The following is a 19246-nucleotide window of genomic DNA, read 5'->3' as shown; positions in this document are numbered from 1 at the left end:
CAAATTCAGCCGTCTCTTTAAAAATACGAGAATTCTAGATAACTATTCCGCTCCCTCGCCAGGATAATTAAGTATTCCATTATGAGCCGATGTTTGCTCATAGGCGTCTGGTGCCGTGTTGGCATGGGGATGGAGGCTTGAATGATATTTGCAGTTGGGGCTGGAGAGAGCGAGAGAAAGAGAGACTGAAGCTGAAACTGAGTCCAATTGGAAACCTAATTTAACATGCAATCAGCACGCAATCATTACAGCAATGAGAGATTCCCTCTGTTTTAGCCTCATCTGGCTTTTTCCCCCCCTTCTCTAGCCTTTTTCGACATCCCCGTTTTCCTTATCAGCACGGCTCCATCTTCAAACTCTTCCACTTTTTATCTACTGTGTTCTCTCTGAAGTTTACTATTAAAGAGTCCTCCACCTCTCCCACTCCCTATATTTTTCCTTTCAGAACATCTTATGACCGACTAAGTGTGAGTATTCATGTCTGCATAAAAAGATTGGGGTCATTTCTCTCTTAAAAAAAACTCCCAACTCTCCCTCAGTGCAAAAACCTTCAAACAACATCCGTGTATTTCACATTTCAATATTTTTTTCCACAAATGACATTTAAGAAATTTGTAAATTTAAAAAAAATCGGCAAAATATTTTCTCTTGTAAAACTAGAATTTCTCCCCGTTTCTCCTCCTTTTTACCGTGATGATGGCTGAAGATGAATGACAGCTCGTGTCCACGTGACAGGCTTGGCAGGACGACGCCTCCTGAGCGCCTGACAGCAGACAGATAAACTCTGCGGCTTCAGTGTCATCACGCAGAGCCGCGGTTTGCCTTCCTCGCTTCCGTTTGTACTTGAGATTATCTTCTCTTCATCTCCACTCTCCCGCTTTCTCTCCCCTCGCTGAATCCTCATCATTAACCAAAACTTCTCCACCTCATCTCTCTCTCCCTTCTCTCCTCTCTGCCCTCTTCCCCTCCATTTTTTCCTCCGCTCGCACATCCCGCCTGGCTAAAAACCAATCAGTCAAAGCCCTGTAGAGCTGTGCTTGGCAAGCCGGGGCGCCGGCACGAGCAGCCATTCATCAAGAAAATAACAAAATTAAAATTACACTTCTCTATTTAATTTGGTCATTTATTTTTCCTGGGGGGTGGTTGTGCGAAAGGGGCAGGCGGACCGAGGGAGAGAAGACAGAGATGAGCTGGTGGTTTAAGGCTCTCTCAAAACCAAGTAATTAGAAGTTGAAGTTGCATCAAAGTGTCAACTTTGGCGTCACGTTTCTCGTCTCTCTTCCCCCGCAGAACGGAACAAGCTTGTCCATTTGGTATATAGCCCGGATGTGGATTTATGAATAATAGATACCCAAGAAATACAGGATTGCTATTAAAAGTCGTTATCCGCCAACATCCACCAGCGGGCATGATGACGGCAATCTGTGCTGGTGTACCCGCTTCCCACCTTAGCCTGGTGTGCAGCGAGACGACAGGCACAGTGATTTAGGGATGGTGGGGAGGGGATATTGCTTGTATGCAAACGAGAGCTGATTCAGCGCTCCTGATTTCTAATCAACTCTGGTGTCATTTATAACCGCTGCGGTCTCAGAGCTCAGACAGCTCAGTTATCCCCTCTGCACACAAACATACACACACTCCCACACATACCATGTTAAAGCCTGAGTGCCAGTGTGCGCTTTTCCCAAAATCACATTAGCAGAGGTCTTTCTTTGCCATGTGGAGGCTGCTAATGTATGAGATACTTGTTGTAAACACTGTAATTGCTCAAGTAACACCAGCTACAACACGCACATACGCAAAACAAGCAGAAAAGAAAGAATTCAAAAGAAGAAGCACGCGACACTAGAGCATACCAGATGAGACTGTCCTTTTTTCCCCCCAATGAAAACACAATTGGACAGAAATCAACACTGTAAGGCAACTTTCACGTTTGAATCGTTGGCCCACCCACCTCATATTCCTGGGAGAGTTTGAGGTTGTCGTTGGCCTTGAGAAGTTCTGTGTGTTCAGCCAGCTCTGAGATAGGGATAGGAGGATGATTCATCATACCTGCTCGCCAAAAACATAGAGAGACATTCCACACAAGGGAAGAAAGGAAAGAAAGTGTATCAGTACAGCACACGGGACACTGGTTCTAAACATTCACACATGCCATTTAAAGTACAGGTAACTTGTTTTTTGATCTTTGCTTAAATAACGAGGGACAATGGGTTTTAGTGATGAGGAAGCTTGAGCAGGACATCGTGAATGTTACACACAGTAAAAAAAAAAAGCAAAGAAAAATGTGCTGACTGGTGATGTTATACGCACTTGATTGGACCAGGCCAGAGCTCAAAAATAGCCAAGTTTATCTTGCGGGGCTGATTGATTATTTGCCAGAAAGGGTTGTGTTATACACCCGCAGACCAAATTGTAATTACTCCCACTGCAATCACGATGCTGACGGACAGGTGGACCAATAGGAACAAAAAGTTGCAGAGCGTAGCCAGTTATAGCTCAAACATTCAGAGGCATCAATAATTGTGATAGCTTGGGAAATTAGTTTAACGTGACATAAGAGGAACAACAAAAGGTTTTGATGGAGAGATCAGACGAAGGAGCCCCACAAATCATCACAAAGACCCCCATTTTGGTCTTTCAATCAACAGAATGCTCATGTTGACAAAATTGCCTTGAACTCCTCATTAGAGACAATCAAAAGTAACATTTGCTTTCAGCTCGACTGCGATCAACAAGAGATGATTTGAATAAAAACCTCACAACTCAATGGGAATACTGTTGAGTCGTTGAATGGTCTCGATCAAGTAGGACATTTCAAATTTAAGTTGACTTAGTTGTTTTTCACTAGCTGTACATGGAAAACACGGTGTTAGCGCAGCCTTAATCTGCAGTGCTCTGTTTGTGCAGCGTTGTTAGCACGGCGACCACTTTTCACTGCTGCCTCTATAAAAATCGTATTCTAGAATCGAGCCCTGACCTGGGGGGGCTTATAGGAAGGGAGGTGTGAGAGGGATCAGAAGGTTTAGGAGTGTGAATGATGCTGAGTGACACAGCGAGCTGCTCCATTTCAGCCTGCTAGTGCAAAGATAGCCTTTTCCTTCATCTGCCGCTTTGCTCGGCATTAGCCGAACACTATCTCAATGACGAATACCCCAACGGTACCTTCCAATACCAAAAACAGGCAGTCCAACATACACTTCCACCCCTCCCCAAAAATCCTACTGCTTTTTATCCCAAGGCATTCACTAAAAGTACAAGCTTTTTTAAATGGGTGGGGAAAATTTTGTTTTTTTTTTCCTCCTTGCTTCAATATCCACTGAATATTGTGTTGCAGCTACTATAATATTATCAGCACTGCTGTGCACTCCAGTCGCTAATCCATTTAGAAGCATAATGCTGAGGCCATGTAATGGAATATGGCGCAACTGTAGATTGTGGCTCTGTCCCTGCACGCCGACTGGCAATACTTAGCACTTCCATATTTTTAAACACAAGGCCTCTTTTCCTGCAGAGCATTGAGGTCAAAAGTCAACAAAATGTTGACACCACCTCAGAAAAATTCAGGGTTAATTGGGCATGCAAATCGGCATAATCACATTAACCATCCTTAACTTTCCCTTTTATACGATGCTTAATACCCCCCTCCAATGTTACGGGGGGTCACCCGTGTTTTGTTGCGCTTAGGGGGGGGGACCCAACTCTCTGTGCTGACAGTATTCATTAGTGATGGTAATTTATTTTACACTGATATAACAATGTGGCAGTCTCAAGTACATAAAGATTACAATGTACACATGAGACAAATGGACGCCGTGGCATCTTCTGGGCACAGACACGGACATGCCGTATTAACAGTCTACTTTACAAAAAATGCAAACCACTTAAATGACAAACTTAATAGTTTCCCCCTATTCTTAAAGCCCATGTTGAGTTTGTGTTTCAATTAAGCATGTTAATTGCAAACCTTAAGGAAACCTTGTCGGGTAATAGCAGAACTGTTTGTTTATTCATACTTGAGTTTTCTCAGTGAGATAACAAAGCTCTGCGGCGGCGCTTTGGAATGAGCCGAGGTTATTAACGGCTTCTGCTGTAAGAATTCATTACGATGGATATCAAGGAAGGAGAAAAAAAAGGAAAAAGAAGATGAAAAATGAAATTTGGTTGTCAGTTTACTAGCCTCGCTTTCAAAGGAAAACCCTATCAGACGCTATGAGTGAAATAAGTAAATGTGTTCAAACGAGGGGCCCTTACTTCTCTTTGGGAAAACAAGAGCAAGAGGTTGTTTGAGGGGAGATCAAAGACTGTTTGTGTTGGGGTTTGTGCACGCGTGGTGTGTGTAGTTTTCTTTTCATGTGCACGTATCCCAATTTGTGTGTGTGTGTGTTATCCTTTTACAGTTTTTCTTAAAAAAAAAAAAAGTGACCAGGGCATTTGTTTACCTCAACTGGAGGAGGTAAGAAGCACTTATTTGCAGAAGGCTTATATAAGAGCCTGATGTAAATATGCAATTCAATTTGTTTGATCAGCATAATTAGTACTGTTTGCTTTTTGGTGCCTCATTTTGCTATTAAATTTAATATAAACTACGTGCTTTATGCTCCAAACAAATGAATCTACCACACCTGAAGGCGCGCTGCAATGTTATTTCCCAGAAAATATTTAGCTTCTAAGCTAAACTTGACTGTTAAGCTTACCCAACCAAAGTCAATCAAGGGCGAATTGCTGTTCTTTCTTAACCTAACTCTGAAGCAGTCAGCCCCCTCTCTCCCACAACGCTCAATCCCAAAGCTTTTTCCCCCCCCTATCTATCTACTATCCTATTTTTCTCCCGCTGTAATCAACATAGTGATTAGTAAACACACGTCACAAAAAAACATCTAATTACACACTTCCAGTCTCCTGATCTGCAGTCGATATGCCTGAGAAATATAATCATTCTTTTCGAAAAGCCAAGCCGGTCTTTCCAAAAGCCTATTTATGATGTCGCGTATTTCCATTTTAAAGAGTCGACGTCTGCCTGTGGATAAGCAAAGAAAATAAAGAGGGAAAACTGGGGGAAGAGTAAAAACCAGAAACTCCTTTTTTTTCTTTCGGGTGATTCTTTTGTGGTGAGCAGGAGAGGGGGTGATCAAATGTCGAGCCATTGTTTGCCACTGCTTTAATTAATTCTGCTTGTTATCTCTGAGCACAGAAAAAGACCCCGTTGGTTCAGAATGGAAATGGAGCAGTGGTGGTGAAGGAGGAGGGAGACGGGAGAACAACAGCTTGGAGGTAAGGATTGGGAGGAAGAGAAAAAGGAATAACACAAGTTGTATTTGGGAAAAAAACCTCCACTTATTAACCAGCTATACATGAGCGGAAGTGATCGCACAGGTTATTTATGCATGGTAGATTAATGCACAGCCAACAGCCCGAGTGAATATTGTGATCCAATCAAAGGGAAAAAAAAAGAAAAAGAAAAAACACACCCTAGTGGACCAATAGAAACAAACATAAAATTAATTAGTGCTCAAATTTTGCTGCATCATGTGAAAAAACAAACAAATGCAAATGATGTATTTGGAAATTGAGGCAAGCGGTGCTCAAATACCTAAAACAAAATAAAACACACACACACACACACAAAAACCATACGTATATAAAGAAAGCTGGTACGCAAACTCTGAGAGCATAGTGACTAACTTTCATAGTCAAAATCTGCTTCACTCTGAGGACTGCTTAGACCAGAATCTGTGAAGGACAGCAGACATAAAGGAAATGGTTTCAAAAAGGCTGTAATGCAACACAAAATGCCATGTTAACAGAAAATATGAAATGTGCAACATAACACAAGGGCATGAAGTAAAACACAAGGGTAATATTACCTCAGTTCATCCCACAGGGTGGCCTAAATTATGTTATTTCAGTTTTCAGGCCAAACTGACACACAGACGTGATAAAGTAGGGCAAACATTTCCAAATCTTAACACAACTTCCCGTCCACCACCAATTAGCAGTCAGTGCCAGATTCCCACTTGGGGGCCGACTGGTTGGCTGAGGGTGTCAGCCTCTGTGGGCCCGTGGAAAAATTTCGTCTGCCAACCCCCATATCAGCGGCTATAGAGATCAGCGATAAGAAAATTGATTTGCTATATTTAAGCCTTTATAAACAGCAGTTGGAAAGGCCCCATCCGGAGGACTGTGAGGAAGACAGAGAAGGGAAAAACAGCTTATGTTTGCTGGTGAAAACTAACTCTGAAAGGTTCCTTTGTTTGTGGCTTCATGCCAAAGCACCAGGAGTGAAAGGTGTGGAAAAGTGTCCGCATTCTTGGCTGACAGCTGTGGAGCCGGAGCTGATGGGAGTCAGAGCTCCGAGGAGGGTGGTGACGGTTCAAAATCTTATCTGCTCCAGAGTAGAAATCCTCCGGGGCTCCAGCCGGCCGATATTACGTCCGTGTAGACACAGGTGTCCCCGACCGTTCAAGCAGAAAGGAGCCATCTGTGACAGTATTAACAGGACATGTGGCCAAGAGATGGCATGTGATGGGATGTGTCCAACCTGCCCATCAAGCAAAGAAAAATAGATTTTGCACAGGCTGAAAGCTGTCATCAGAGTGACAGGGTCGATCGCGTAATACAAAGATGGCAAGTTTTATCCAACTGAATCGAGATATTATGTTCAGCTTCACGTGTAAGAAGTGAGAAATTAATGGAACGGAAACAAGATTAGAAGACTTACAGGCTAAAGCGGGATTTTATTAACGAAAACAAAAACAAACAGTTACGCTTGAGTCTCCAAAATATAGCTGCAAAAACAAGCATTCATGGCTTTACATTGACGTCTATAGGAGACAAGACGTCACTGCAGTGATGCAAAAGGAGCGCAGTGAGATGAAGACATTGAACATCCCCCTCTCCCTAATTGATTTGTGACAATGACTAATTAAACCTAGTGGGTGGTTATCTGAACCGCTGTCTCTAAACGTCATTCATCACAGCATGACGAAAGTACAGGCATGTCTGATTATGTTCATACGGAAGTGTGTGTTATGTGTGTGTTTCCACAGAACTGTGAACGGGAGGACTTGGCCGTTCAAGTTGTTGTGACGTGAGAGTGATGCTTCTTTTGTAGATAAATATAGTGAAGAACATATGTATTATTTTATATGCTGTATGCAGAGGTTTTCTTTTGTTACATATTTGTCACACTCGCACGTTCTAGATAACCAAATGACTTTCAATATTAGACAAATATGTAAGAAAGGAATTGCACCCCCACAAAAACCTTGATAGATCATAAATTTACTGTGAATAACAACAGTTTTTGGAAAGCTGATTTCAGTTTTAACAGCCACAACAAGACTTGATTACTGCTAGACATGCTGAATCAATAAATCCCTTAAAAAGAATTTGTCTGACAAAGTGAGGTAGGCTAAAAGATCTGAAAAAGCAACACATCGTGCCAGGGTTTAAAGAAACAACTGAGAAACAAAGCCATTGGCATCTATCAGTCTGGAAAGGGTTACAAAGCTATTTCTAAGGCTTCGTGACTCCAGTGAACCACAATGAGAGCCATTATCCACAAATGGAGAAAACAGAATGAAGTGTCCCAGAAGCGACTGGCTCACCAAAATTACTCTAAGAGCACAGTGACGACTCATCCAGGAAGTCACAAAAGAACTCAACATCTAATTTGCACCTCACTTGCCCAAATTAAGGACAGTGTTCATTATTCAACATTATAAAAGAGACTGGGCAAAAGTAGCATCCATAATGAACAAAAAGAACACAGGCCTGTCTCGCATTTGTCAAAAAAAATCTTGATGAAGACTTTTGGGAAAATATTCTGCGGACTAACGAGACAAAACGTGAACTTTTTGGGAAGTCTGAGTCGCGTAATGTCTGGTGTAAAGCTAGCACAGCGTTTCATAAAAAGAACACAACACCTACATTGAAACATGGTAGTGGTAGTGTGATGGTCTGGGGCTGCGTTTGCTGCAAGATTGTTTTTGATTTTTCATTAAATGGAAAAGTTCCATCGCTGCTGACATCAAGAGCATGGCACGGTCATGTCGATGCAAGAGGTGCCAAGTCCAATCAGCACGGGGTGCCCGGTACAAGCCTTTTCGGCCACTTTTTAGCACCTTCACGTTAAAGTTGTGATCATTTTCATCAGCAACCTAATGACTAAACAGGAGTTTTAAAAAGAGAAGAGTCCACAGTTTCCAAGACCCAAGAGGGAATACAAGTTTAGGATCACGACCAGGAGGAGGGTTGCTGTTTATTTTTTCCAAAATTTACTGGGTTGTGTGCTGAGTTCAACTTCTACTCATGATGGGTCTAATGGAAGACATTGAGTGCAAAGGTCCTGAAATGTGGTGCAATTACAATTGAGTGCTACATCAGGACATCAGGGCTGCAGCAGCAGAACAGTGTGATGCACTGAAGAATGCGTTCAGAAAGTGTTCCAAGCATGGCAGCTGCATTGGAGGCAGTGTGTCACAGCCAAAGGACTTCAGATAACGCTGAGGGATGGTGGTCAAATTCAAATCATGTTGCCGCAGTCACAGAACATTTTGATCATACCCCATATGACCCTCGGGAAATCGAACTCATCACATGAAAATGTTTATTATAAGTACATTTAATTATTTCTTTATTGCTAGTTGGAGCGTTGTGATAATCATTAACTATTGTAGGAAAAAAGCTTTAACTTTAATATAAAGAAGAGTAGACAAAGAATAAAATGATGAAGAAAAAAAAGCGAGCACTCTGGGCGAAAGGGAGGGCTTAGCTGCAGATAGACAGTAGATATCCACCGAGTCGTGATGCTTCATTACTTTGGCCCCATTTGCCAATTAAACCCTAGGCACAATGGAAGTTAATGACAAAACAAGTCACTCTGTGCCCCAAGGAGTTATGGGATGTCATTGTGAGGCTGTCATATCACCTACAGGCTTTTAAGCATACATGGACAGGCGTGCACAAACACACAAGATGTGCGCACTCTCTCTGAAACATGATGCCTGTTGGAAGGCTAATCAAAAACATATTTTATGTTCCTCAGCACTAGGGGTCAGCGAGCACACATTGCCGACACGGCATATGCTCGGCTGGATTGGAGAGGCCTTGGATAACTGCACGGGGAGTATGCTCATTTGAACAATGGTCGCTATTAGCTGATGGGGATGTTCACAAATGCTCACCGGCCCACTTAATTGGGCTAAAATGTCCATTTAAATTAAATTCCCCGGGTGCGGAGATAACGACAGTGTCCAATTCTGCGGAACAACGGCGAGGCTGTGGAATGAGAATGCTCGTCGAGTATAAAGACAAGTCTTAACATATACTGGTGACTGTTGTATAAAAGAGGGCAAGCATTTGTAATGAGAGTGACTGTTATTTAAGGAAGGCTGAAGGACAGCGGTAAGCACAGGAGAAAATCTCAAAACGTAAGAGCGGCCACTATAACATTGTGGTTACAGAAACCTCTGATAGGACTCTGAATGCCAAGCAAGATAAAGATGGGAACAGTAGCATTTCTCTGTAAGTGTCTCTGTGAGTCTCCTTGCTTCTCTGTCCTCTGATGTAAAGAAATCTCTCTTTCCTTCGAAGATACAAACTCAAGGCGGCATGTCCGGGCTGAAGAGAAATGCTTTATTTTGAAATCTGAGCCTTTTGATGGAGCAGAGACTGGCCATGGATGACAGATGGATTTCCAAAAAAACATCCCGGCTCGAAGACAGAAAGACGGCAGGCAAAAAAAATAAACGAAGAAATAAAAGAAAAGAAACAAGCAGAAACTAGGTTGGGTGTGTTTATTCTACTTATGGAGAATTGTCTCCCTTATTAGCTGTTTGTTTGGACCAATCTGTACAAAGGCTACTTAGATACATAGCGAGCTTTTATGCTACAATACATTTGGAAGGTAACTGGCCGACAGATGTGCCAACTGCATTTTTTTTTCTTTGCACACCACAGCTTGTAACTGGACACTGAAACTTAACTGAAACAAGAAGACAGCATAAGAAAAACACTTCCACTGCGGCTAAGACCAGAGTCAACAAACCGTAGATGTCAGTGTGGTCAAATTACAGGAGGCTTGATGATAAAAAAAAAAGGCAAACAAACAGAAAATCAATCTGAATGAAAGCCAGGGGAAAGATGTCAGAAAGCTATGGCTGGAGAAACCAGACTTTAGCGCAGATGATCATCAGAAATAAGGCAAGGCAAGTTAATTTATATAGCACAATTCAACAGCAAGGTGATTCAAAGTGCTTTACAGAAACATTAAAAAACAAAAACAAATAAAAAGCATGATTTAAAATGAAAAAAAAAGGAACAGTAGATAAAATCAGTAGTTAGAATGTAAGTTTGGAAATTTAAGCTTAAAGTAAAACAGTGCGGATTTGGTGCTTTATTCAAATGCAGCTGAGAACAGGTGAGTCTTCAACCTGGATTTAAATAAACTGAGTGTTTTAGCTGATCTGAGGCTTTCTGGGAGTTTGTTCCAGATATATGGAGCACAAAAGCTGAATGCAGCTTCTCCATGTCTGGTTCTGACTCTGGGAATTGATAAAAAACAGGATCCAGGTGACCTGAGGGATCTGGAAGGTTCATACTGGGTCAGGAGGTCACTGATGTATTTTGGTCCTAAACCATTCAGAGCTTTATAGACCAGCATCAGAACTTTAAAGTCTATCCTCTGACGGACAGGCAGCCAGTGTAAAGACCTCAGTGCTGGACTGATGTGGTCCACTTTTTTGGTCTTAGTGAGGACTCGAGCAGCAGAGTTCTGAATGAGCTGTAGTTGTCTGACTGATTTTTTAGGTAGACCTGTAAAGATGCTGTTACAGTAATCAAGCCTACTAAAGATGAATGCATGGACTAGTTTTTCCAGGTCCTGTTGAGACATCAGATCTTTTATCCTTGAAATATTCTTGAGGTGATAGTAAGCTGATTTTGTTATTGTCTTAATGTGTTTTTCTAAGTTTAGGTCTGCATCCATCACTACACCCAAATTTCTCGCCTGGTTTGTGGTTTTTAGATGTATGGATTGAAGTTCTCTGGTGACCTGTAATCGTTTTTCTTTGGCGCCAAAGACTATTACTTCAGTTTTGTTTTTGTTTAGCTGGAGAAAATTGTGGCACAACCAGTCATTGATTTCCTCAATGCATTTACCAAGAGCCTGTACAGGGCCTCGGTCTCCTAGTGACATTGTGATATATATTTGTGTGTCATCTGCATAGCTATGATAGTTTATTTTGTTGTTCTTTATAATCTGTGCCAGTGGGAGCATGTAAATGTTAAACAGAGGGGGTCCCAAGATGGAACCTTGGGGAACTCCACATGTGATACTTGTCTGCTCAGATGTGAAGTTACCTATTGATACAAAGTATTTCCTGTTTTCTAAGTATGTTTTGAACCAGTTTAGTACAGTTCCTGAAAGACCTGCCCAGTTCTCCAGTCGTTTGAGTAATATGTTGTGGTCAACTGTATCAAATGCTGCACTGAGATCCAGTAAAACTAAGACTGACATTGTTCCACTGTCTGTGTTCAGACATATGTCATTAAACACTTTGGTCAGAGCGGTTTCAGTGCTGTGGTTCAGTCTAAAACCTGACTGGAAGGCATCATAGCAGTTATTCTGTTTTAAGAAGTAACTGAGCTGTTGAGAAACTGCTTTTCAAATGATCTTACTTAAAAATGGGAGATTCGAGATTGGCCTGCAGTTGTTCATTTGTGTCTTGTCAAGATTGTCCTTTTTTAGTATAGGTTTAATTACAGCAGTTTTTAGTGGTTCTGGAAACACACCTGACATTAAAGAAAAGTTGACGATATGTAACAGGTCTGACTCTAAAGTCTTTGAGACGTTTTTGAAAAAAAGATAAAACCACGTAGAAAGCCAGGGTATAAAAAAGACAGGCCTGACAATGCACAAAATTTCAAACTCTTTCTTATTCATCAGCGGTTAATGGGGATATGGCAAACACATGCTTATAGCCTACAGGCTGTTATGATGGCAAATTATGTCAAACACAATGATATGGGGGGACTCAGACAGGGTGTACGCAAAAGCACATATGCAATCATTTTGGAGTAGCACATGTGGGTGTAAGTGTAACAATCTGCTGTCACGACACACGTAAAGTGTATTAATGCATAACCATATATTTATATTCTGCTTTCATGAAAGGTTTTCTCTCTGAATTGTAATTGTGCAACAATATGAAAGGTCTTCTCCAGATTCACACATGTATGCAGCCCGTGAGATCTTTTTTGGATTAAACCTCCTTTACAGCCTCCATTAATTTTATTTGAAAAAGAAACTTCTTCCAATCCTTTGTTGCTCTACAATTTTAGAATGAGATGAATGAGCTTCCTGTTCTTCATTCAGAGTGTAATGAACCTTTTGCCTTACCTGGAGTTTGGAAGTTGATGCGCCTCACCTCCACGGGGTCTGTGGGGTGATGGGGTGTAATGTCTGCGTTGTTCAGCAGACATTTTGTGCGTGGCTCCGACTCTTTTCTTTTGTGGCTGGACAGTAAGTCAAACATAAAGAAGGAAGAGGGGAAGACGTACAAAAAAAGACAAAAGAAAAAGAAAAACTTTAATGCACACTTGATCCAGCACAAGAGATCCCATCCTCACTATCTACTCAGTAACTCTGACTGATTGGTAGCTCAGTCGGTCAGAAAAGCTAAGAGTGAAGCAAAATCACGGACTGTGAAGCTGGTAACATGTATCGCGTATGAACAAGTCTCCTTCACTCTCACTAATTAAGGCCATTTTGTGCTGAGACAAGCTATTTTGTCTTGAAAAATGCATTAAATCTAAGTAAGACTAAGCCTTACCTGTCGGGTTTGCTGTTTCCAGAGAAAGCAATAGGAGTCAAATAAATATATAAAGATGGTGAAAACACAACACACAAGGAGAAAGGGAGACGGGGAGGCAAGAAGAGAGATAAATCAATAGAGAGCAGTTTAAAATTCACAGGGGTCGCTGCTGGGCTCGCAAAAAAGCGAGATAAAGCTCATCAGCATTGGAAGAAGGTGTGTGCATGAGTGCAAGTGTGTGCACGTGTCAATGAGTTGGAATGAGTGCGTATTCAATGAAATGTGTAAGTAAGCGCATACATTCGAGAGCCCTGCATTTGCGTGTCTGTGGATGTGTGCGTGCATGCGTGTGTGTGTACGTGTGTGTGCGAAGGGTGCAGATACAGATAGGAAAGGGGAATGTCAGGGCCAAGGGCAGTCCTGGGAAACACTATTCACCATGGAGAGATGGGGGAGATGGGAGAGTGAGGTGGAGTGAAAGAGAAGAGAAAAAAGAGAGAGATTCAAGGAGAGATGTTACTCTCCCTCTAACCATTCAAGATGGAGGTAAACCAAGGTCAGATAGTCACGGATCATCTGACAGTAGCGAGCCCTGCTCATGCTTCTCACACCAGTCCTACCCCCTTCTAGATAATTCAGGGATCTTTCCTGGTATGTAGGGCAACCTCTTGCAACATTGTTCTGTTTGGATTTGCAGCCCCCGAGGCAAATATGTGCAGCTAACAGTAAAAAAGGGCGATATACTGACTGCATGTGCATCTTCCAAAGCTCGAAGCTACAGAGAGTTCACTTAGTCTTGACTCAGAGGAGCAGAGGTGTTGGGCTTTAAAGGCAAGTTTGATCTCCACTACAGTAAAAAAAAAAAAAAGATCACCCAGTTTTTAATCTAGTAGTTTAGTCATTACTAACATTATTATTGGGTAACTTAGGCAACACTGGAAAAAGTGCTTGAACACTAGAATTCGCAGTTCTAATTTCACATCCAGACTCTGACAATATGTAGGAAAAACCTTTAGTTATGATACCGTAACATGATAGCTGCACTCCTCTATAATGCATATGGTTTTTATGTGGTAGAGATCATACTGGTTTCATGGTTTGTGTCTATTTAGAGGGAGGGCAGTGGCACGCTTACTAGACTCACTCCAGTCCTGTGATAGAACATTTCTATCCTGTCCCTTTCATGATGACAACAGCCCTGTCCACGTTCTATTAACCAACATCAACAACAAACGAAGCAACACATTTTGGATGAATGCTTTACCAAGGTCTACTTTTGGCACCACATCTTTATTTTATTGTTCCCTTGAATTTATCACCCTTCCTATACTCGCTGTGAATAAACACTTTTGACATCTACTGACTGACAAATTCTTTCTACTAGTCGAGCACCATCTCAAAGAATCTCCTCCTCTCTTCTTTCTCCAACCAGCTCACATCCCACGACCATCTTTTTTTTTCCACAAAAAAAAAGTTTCATATTTACATGCAACTGTGTTTTTGGGACTTTGAATATCATGCTGCCATGAAAACATAATAAGACCCTCGTTCAACATGCCGCCTAGCATGCAATCATTTAAGATAGCCCAATTCCCCAGTTTGACTACAAATAAGGGGTTTGGCATGAAATGACAAGAAAAACCAAACTCCAAACTTCACATCTATTTGAGGTTCTGACATCTTTACACACAAGTATCACCACAAACAGAAATTCCCAAGCCCACTCACTTTTTATACAGAAGAATGGCGATGACGATGCAGATAATGAAGACAACAGCCAGGACGGGGCCCAACACCCATATGAGACCATCTCCAGCGTCTACTGGCAAAGGGTCCACGACCAGCTCAGGAGTCACCACCGTGTCAGTATATGGGCTTGCTGCAAACATTTTCTGAACAGAAACAATTTTTCGCAAAACTTAGTACAGTGCATAAAACCCAAAGATACAAATTGAACAAACTGAATTGAATACCACAAGAAGCATAAATGTGTTAGGTTTAGATAAATCAGCATTAAGAGATCCACTATTAACTGAAGAAAACCGCATAATTAAATCCACTCTGACAAAAATTCGACTGAACTGTCTTACCCCGCTAGTGGCATTGAGTTCAACCAGCAGGAAGAAGACATACTCCTGGCCAGGTTCGAGAGGCTTGTTCTCACAGTTACTGTGGCGGTTTTCAGATCCTACTGTGAAGCTAGCGGGCAGTTGCCTGAAGCAGGCTATGATGTAGGGCTTCTTCTGGTCCAGCTGACGGCGTGAACGGCGCTTTGGATTCACCTCCCTCAACAGCTGATTGACGTAAAAAGGTTTTATTGTACTTCTTTATGTGTGAGAGCGTGAGTGTATTTTTAAAATTTTGGCAGATCAAAGACTAAATATAGAGAACATTCAAGTCAGACCTAATGAGAGTTTCTGAGTGCAGAAAGTGTTTATAATGTTAATGTTTTTTAAATAAAAATTTAAACAAAACAAGAGCTATTATTTAAGCACAAAAAATGACATCAATTCAATAAACTGGAAATAAGAAACTGTAATATGGCAGTAGTACAAATTTTCAAATACATAAGCAGTAGGTCTCTTGAATAAGTAGCTGTTTTGTAGAAGGTCTTGAACTCTTCCTGAGATCAAAGAAAACAATCTGTAGGTGTAACTGCACACTTAAGATTCTAAAAGCTTCAACATTTCTGGCAATGCTCCATGCAACCATGCAACCCTTTCCCCTACATCAATCCTCTCTCATTCAGTTTAGACTGCAGACAGAGGCGGGCCCTAAGCAGAGGGAATGTGTGTAATCCCAAATCCAATAGGGATGGCTGCTGTTGATCTGGTGCTCAAGGTGACCCCGAGCTATGGTTATGAGTAGGAGAAGACTGTGTAATTCTCTCTTCTGCATGCTTTTGGGGGGGGGGGGGGGGGGGGTGTCAAATTAGCATAGCTGAGATTTACTTATGTCTGTGTTCTGTGTGCCTTGCCTACATGGGTACATGATGTGCACAATGTGGACAGAACATGAAAACTACTGTTTATGTATAATGATGCAATTTTTGCAATTTTGCCTCTGTATGTCATCACAGTTTATTTAAAATCAGGTAGTCAAGAAGTAACTGAAATGACTTTCAGCTTTAACAGTGAGAAGTCACCAAATCCAAGTTTAACACTTGGAATCGACTGCAGATCTCGTATTTGCTTAATTTTTCTTGGAATAAGAATGTAAAAATCTGACCAGCCCATTAAACTGCTTGTCAGTCCATTGTCCATTTACGTTTGAGCCTCTAAAATGAGGGAAAATGTGTATATATGCCTTTAATTTGTAAACAGACACATTGTTGTTAAATCCCTTCAATTATAGCTGAAAGTCTCCAGTTTAATCATATGTTGGCTGGTTGTACAATCCACTGTGGTGGTGTACAGAGCCAAAATGACAAACAAACAAACAAACAAACAAACAAACAAAAAAACAGCTTGAAAGCTTATTGTGTGCGCTACCTCTTCTATGTCTATCTCATCAGGGTTTTTCAAGTCTTTAACAGTTCCTGGGGTCTTCTTAAGCGGCAGCACTACTACATAGAAGTTCCTGTGAACACAGAATGAAAGCACAATAAAGATTTGATTTTAATAAACAATCCTTTAAGATTGTAACAGAATTTACATTAAAAATAGCCTCACACTCAACACTAAATTGACGTGACAATTCGGTTCTCTCAAAGGGCCTAGCAATTACCAGCAGTCCACGTCACATACTCATTACCTAGTGATCTCAACAGATGTCACGTCAGATTTTAAGTATGTCAACATTTAAACTTTTTCAATTAATTCAATTAAATTTTATTTATACAGTGCCAAATCACAACAACAGTTGTGTTGTGTTGTGTCAAGGCGCTTTATATTGTAAGGTAGACCCTACAATAATGCGTACAGAGAAAAACCCAACAATCATATGGCCCCCTACGAGCAAGCACTTTGGCGACAGTGGGAAGGAAAAACTCCCTTTTAGCAGGAAGAAACCGCCGGCAGAACCAGGCTCAGGAAGGGGCAGGGCCATCTGCTGCAACCGGTTGGGGAGAGAGAAGGAAGACAGCAACCCCTAACCCTTCAAGACAATTCAGACAGAGCTCACAGATGCTTTTAGCCCTCAAAACTCACTTGACATCCTTGCTGTCAAATGATGGAAAGGACATGGTGAGCGCGGTATCCGAGTTACTGTAGATGTCCAACTTGGGTTTCCTGATCAGCATGAGCGGCGCTGTCCTGGCTATTACCCGATGTCTTTGCCCACCATTTATGCTTTCTTGACAGATCACTGTGAACTCATAGGTGGTGTTAGGTCTTAGTCCAGTGACGAACACCTTCAGCTGCCTGGCATCCACATCCATCTTCTGGCGGTTATACTCAATCTAGGATTAGAGTGATAGTCAATCAGCAAATTGGTGAGGGAATAGAGAGTAAAAGAGGAAGATTGTTTAGTGGTAACTCATGTCACTGAAATATGACAAACTGAATGACAGTTTTCAATTGAATTCAACTTCAAGGATGCTAAATTACACAGTGGGAATGCTTTACAACATTATACTCACAGTGCATTTATACGGGGACCTGCTTTCAGAAAACTTCCAAGCAATGACCACTGTGGACTTGGTGGCCCACTTTACAGTGAAGTTCTTTGGAACATCTGTTGAGTGCACAAACGCAAGAAGAAGAAAAAAAGAAAGAGGGTGTATCATAAGTGAATGGACCATCTTTACATCAGAAAGAAAGGGAAACAAATAAAGAAACCTGATTTTTCTGTTTTGCTTTTTTTAAAAAAAAAAGAAAAAAAAAGCTGTTCTTCCCCTGCAACGCTCCTCTGGGTAGGAAAGTGAGTGTAACAGTGAGCTGTGATTGGCTGTGAGAAGGGCAACGCGATTGGTTAGGACACACAGCACGTAAGACTCATGGACAACAAACCCATGGAGCACAAGGGTGTACCTACTGGCTAGCCATCGTGGGTAGTGCCAACCCAGCTCATCATTATCTTTGAACCACGAGCATTTGATGATTAACAACTGACCCATGCGGTCCCAATGCCAACTGATCCTACACCTCTACTAAGTCTGGGTTGGCACTGCCAACGTGATGCTGTGTAGGCAAAGAGACAAACCCAAAACATAGCATGCTAACAGTCCTTAGCGGTGCATCTGTGGGATGCCATGCCACAAGCTGTCCTGTCGAAGGACAGGGGGACGGAGAATGAGGTTCTGGGAGAGGAAGGGAGTTAGGAAGGGCAGAATATCTTAAACCAAAAATAAAATAAAGAACCAAAATGAGAGTTTTGCAATTTTAGAGGTCCACACTTACTCTCAAAGTGACTAGATCTGATTGAGATCCTACCTTGTTTGTAAACTGGGGATGTGAGATGACATTAGCTGAGTGACTGTGCTTGGCAACAGGCTGCAAGAATGACTGAGAAGAGTGTCTGACCAAATTGCACTTACCTTGAAATTCTAGGCTTCTTTCCTCTTTCTCAAAATGACTGACTATAACTTACTGACTTATCTTTTACCTGATTTGGGTTATTGAAGTAAGTATCCCACGGCAAGCAATTTAAATATCAATGTTTCCTCTTTCTTGAGGAGAGGTGGAGGTGGTTGAAGGAGGGGGTGGGCAGTTTTTGTGTTGCTGCAGATTAATTTTAGCCAATTTCCAACCCCCCGCCAACTGGGTTGGATAACATAGACAAACAGGCAAGCCCTACCTGCTGGATCAAAGGCCACGGTCCGATACTGGATAGGTGGGCTGTAGGGCCCTGGACCTACACTGGTGTGTGCACGTATTTTCACGTCATATGCCGAGTTCGGTTTGAGGCTGTTGAGCACATAGCTGAAGAGGCTGGGGGGTAAGTGGAGTTCCCGTGGAGCTTCTCTGGTGCCAGCTTCTTTATAGGCCAAAGTGTACTCTGTGATTACCCCATTCCTCTCTGCCAGGACTGGTGGAGACCAGGACAGCTGCACTGAGCAGCAAGTCACATTGGAGCCCTCGTTAATTTGTGGGTATCCCCCTGGCGTATTCTCAGGCACATTGACTTCTACCACAGCCTCTTCCCCAAAGCCACCCCTGCTCTTGGCAGAGATCTTAAAGAGATAAATTGCCCCCCAGTGAATGTTGCCCACAGAGTACTGCCGCTCTTGGGGAGCAAATTCCAGTGTGGCCAAAGGAGAGACATCTTTTCTGCCAAACTGGAGCCGGTAACCCTGCAGGTCCATGCCATTGGTTAGATCTGGAGGATCCCAGCGAGCCACGGCTGATGTCTCTGAGTCCTGAGCCACTGACAGATAGGGCGGACCAGGTACTGCAGAAACAAAGAAATAAAAAGCGTGATGTCTTTGCATTACAGTTTTATTAGAATGCACGTTTTTAAATAAGAGACATGAAAATGGTACATATGGG

General features: G+C 42.0%; 1 protein-coding gene across 9 annotated transcripts in view; it reads right to left on the bottom strand.

Moving 5' to 3' along the window:
- ptprsa (protein tyrosine phosphatase receptor type Sa) overlaps nucleotides 1-19246 on the bottom strand; it is a 258396-nt gene that overhangs the window by 30006 nt on the left and 209144 nt on the right. For 5 of the 9 annotated variants that reach the window (XM_085433160.1, XM_085433163.1, XM_085433161.1 and 2 more), the window contains 9 exons: nucleotides 18555-19148; nucleotides 17398-17492; nucleotides 16967-17217; nucleotides 16310-16397; nucleotides 14909-15112; nucleotides 14547-14710; nucleotides 12404-12519; nucleotides 5686-5733; nucleotides 1955-2052 (listed from right to left, as the gene is read on the bottom strand). In XM_085433160.1, coding sequence (XP_085289286.1) covers nucleotides 1955-2052; nucleotides 5686-5733; nucleotides 12404-12519; nucleotides 14547-14710; nucleotides 14909-15112; nucleotides 16310-16397; nucleotides 16967-17217; nucleotides 17398-17492; nucleotides 18555-19148 — 1658 coding nt within the window. The remainder of the gene's footprint in view (nucleotides 1-1954; nucleotides 2053-5685; nucleotides 5734-12403; nucleotides 12520-14546; nucleotides 14711-14908; nucleotides 15113-16309; nucleotides 16398-16966; nucleotides 17218-17397; nucleotides 17493-18554; nucleotides 19149-19246) is intronic. The other 4 variants (XM_085433164.1, XM_085433167.1, XM_085433166.1 and 1 more) reach the window with 3 other exon arrangements.

Source organism: Copadichromis virginalis, linkage group LG15, assembly GCF_057382275.1.
Source record: "Copadichromis virginalis isolate Kocher_CV1m ecotype Utaka linkage group LG15, C_Virginalis_male_GT1.1, whole genome shotgun sequence".
Classification (NCBI taxonomy): domain Eukaryota; kingdom Metazoa; phylum Chordata; class Actinopteri; order Cichliformes; family Cichlidae; genus Copadichromis; species Copadichromis virginalis.
This window is presented reverse-complemented; position numbering and strand designations above follow the sequence as displayed.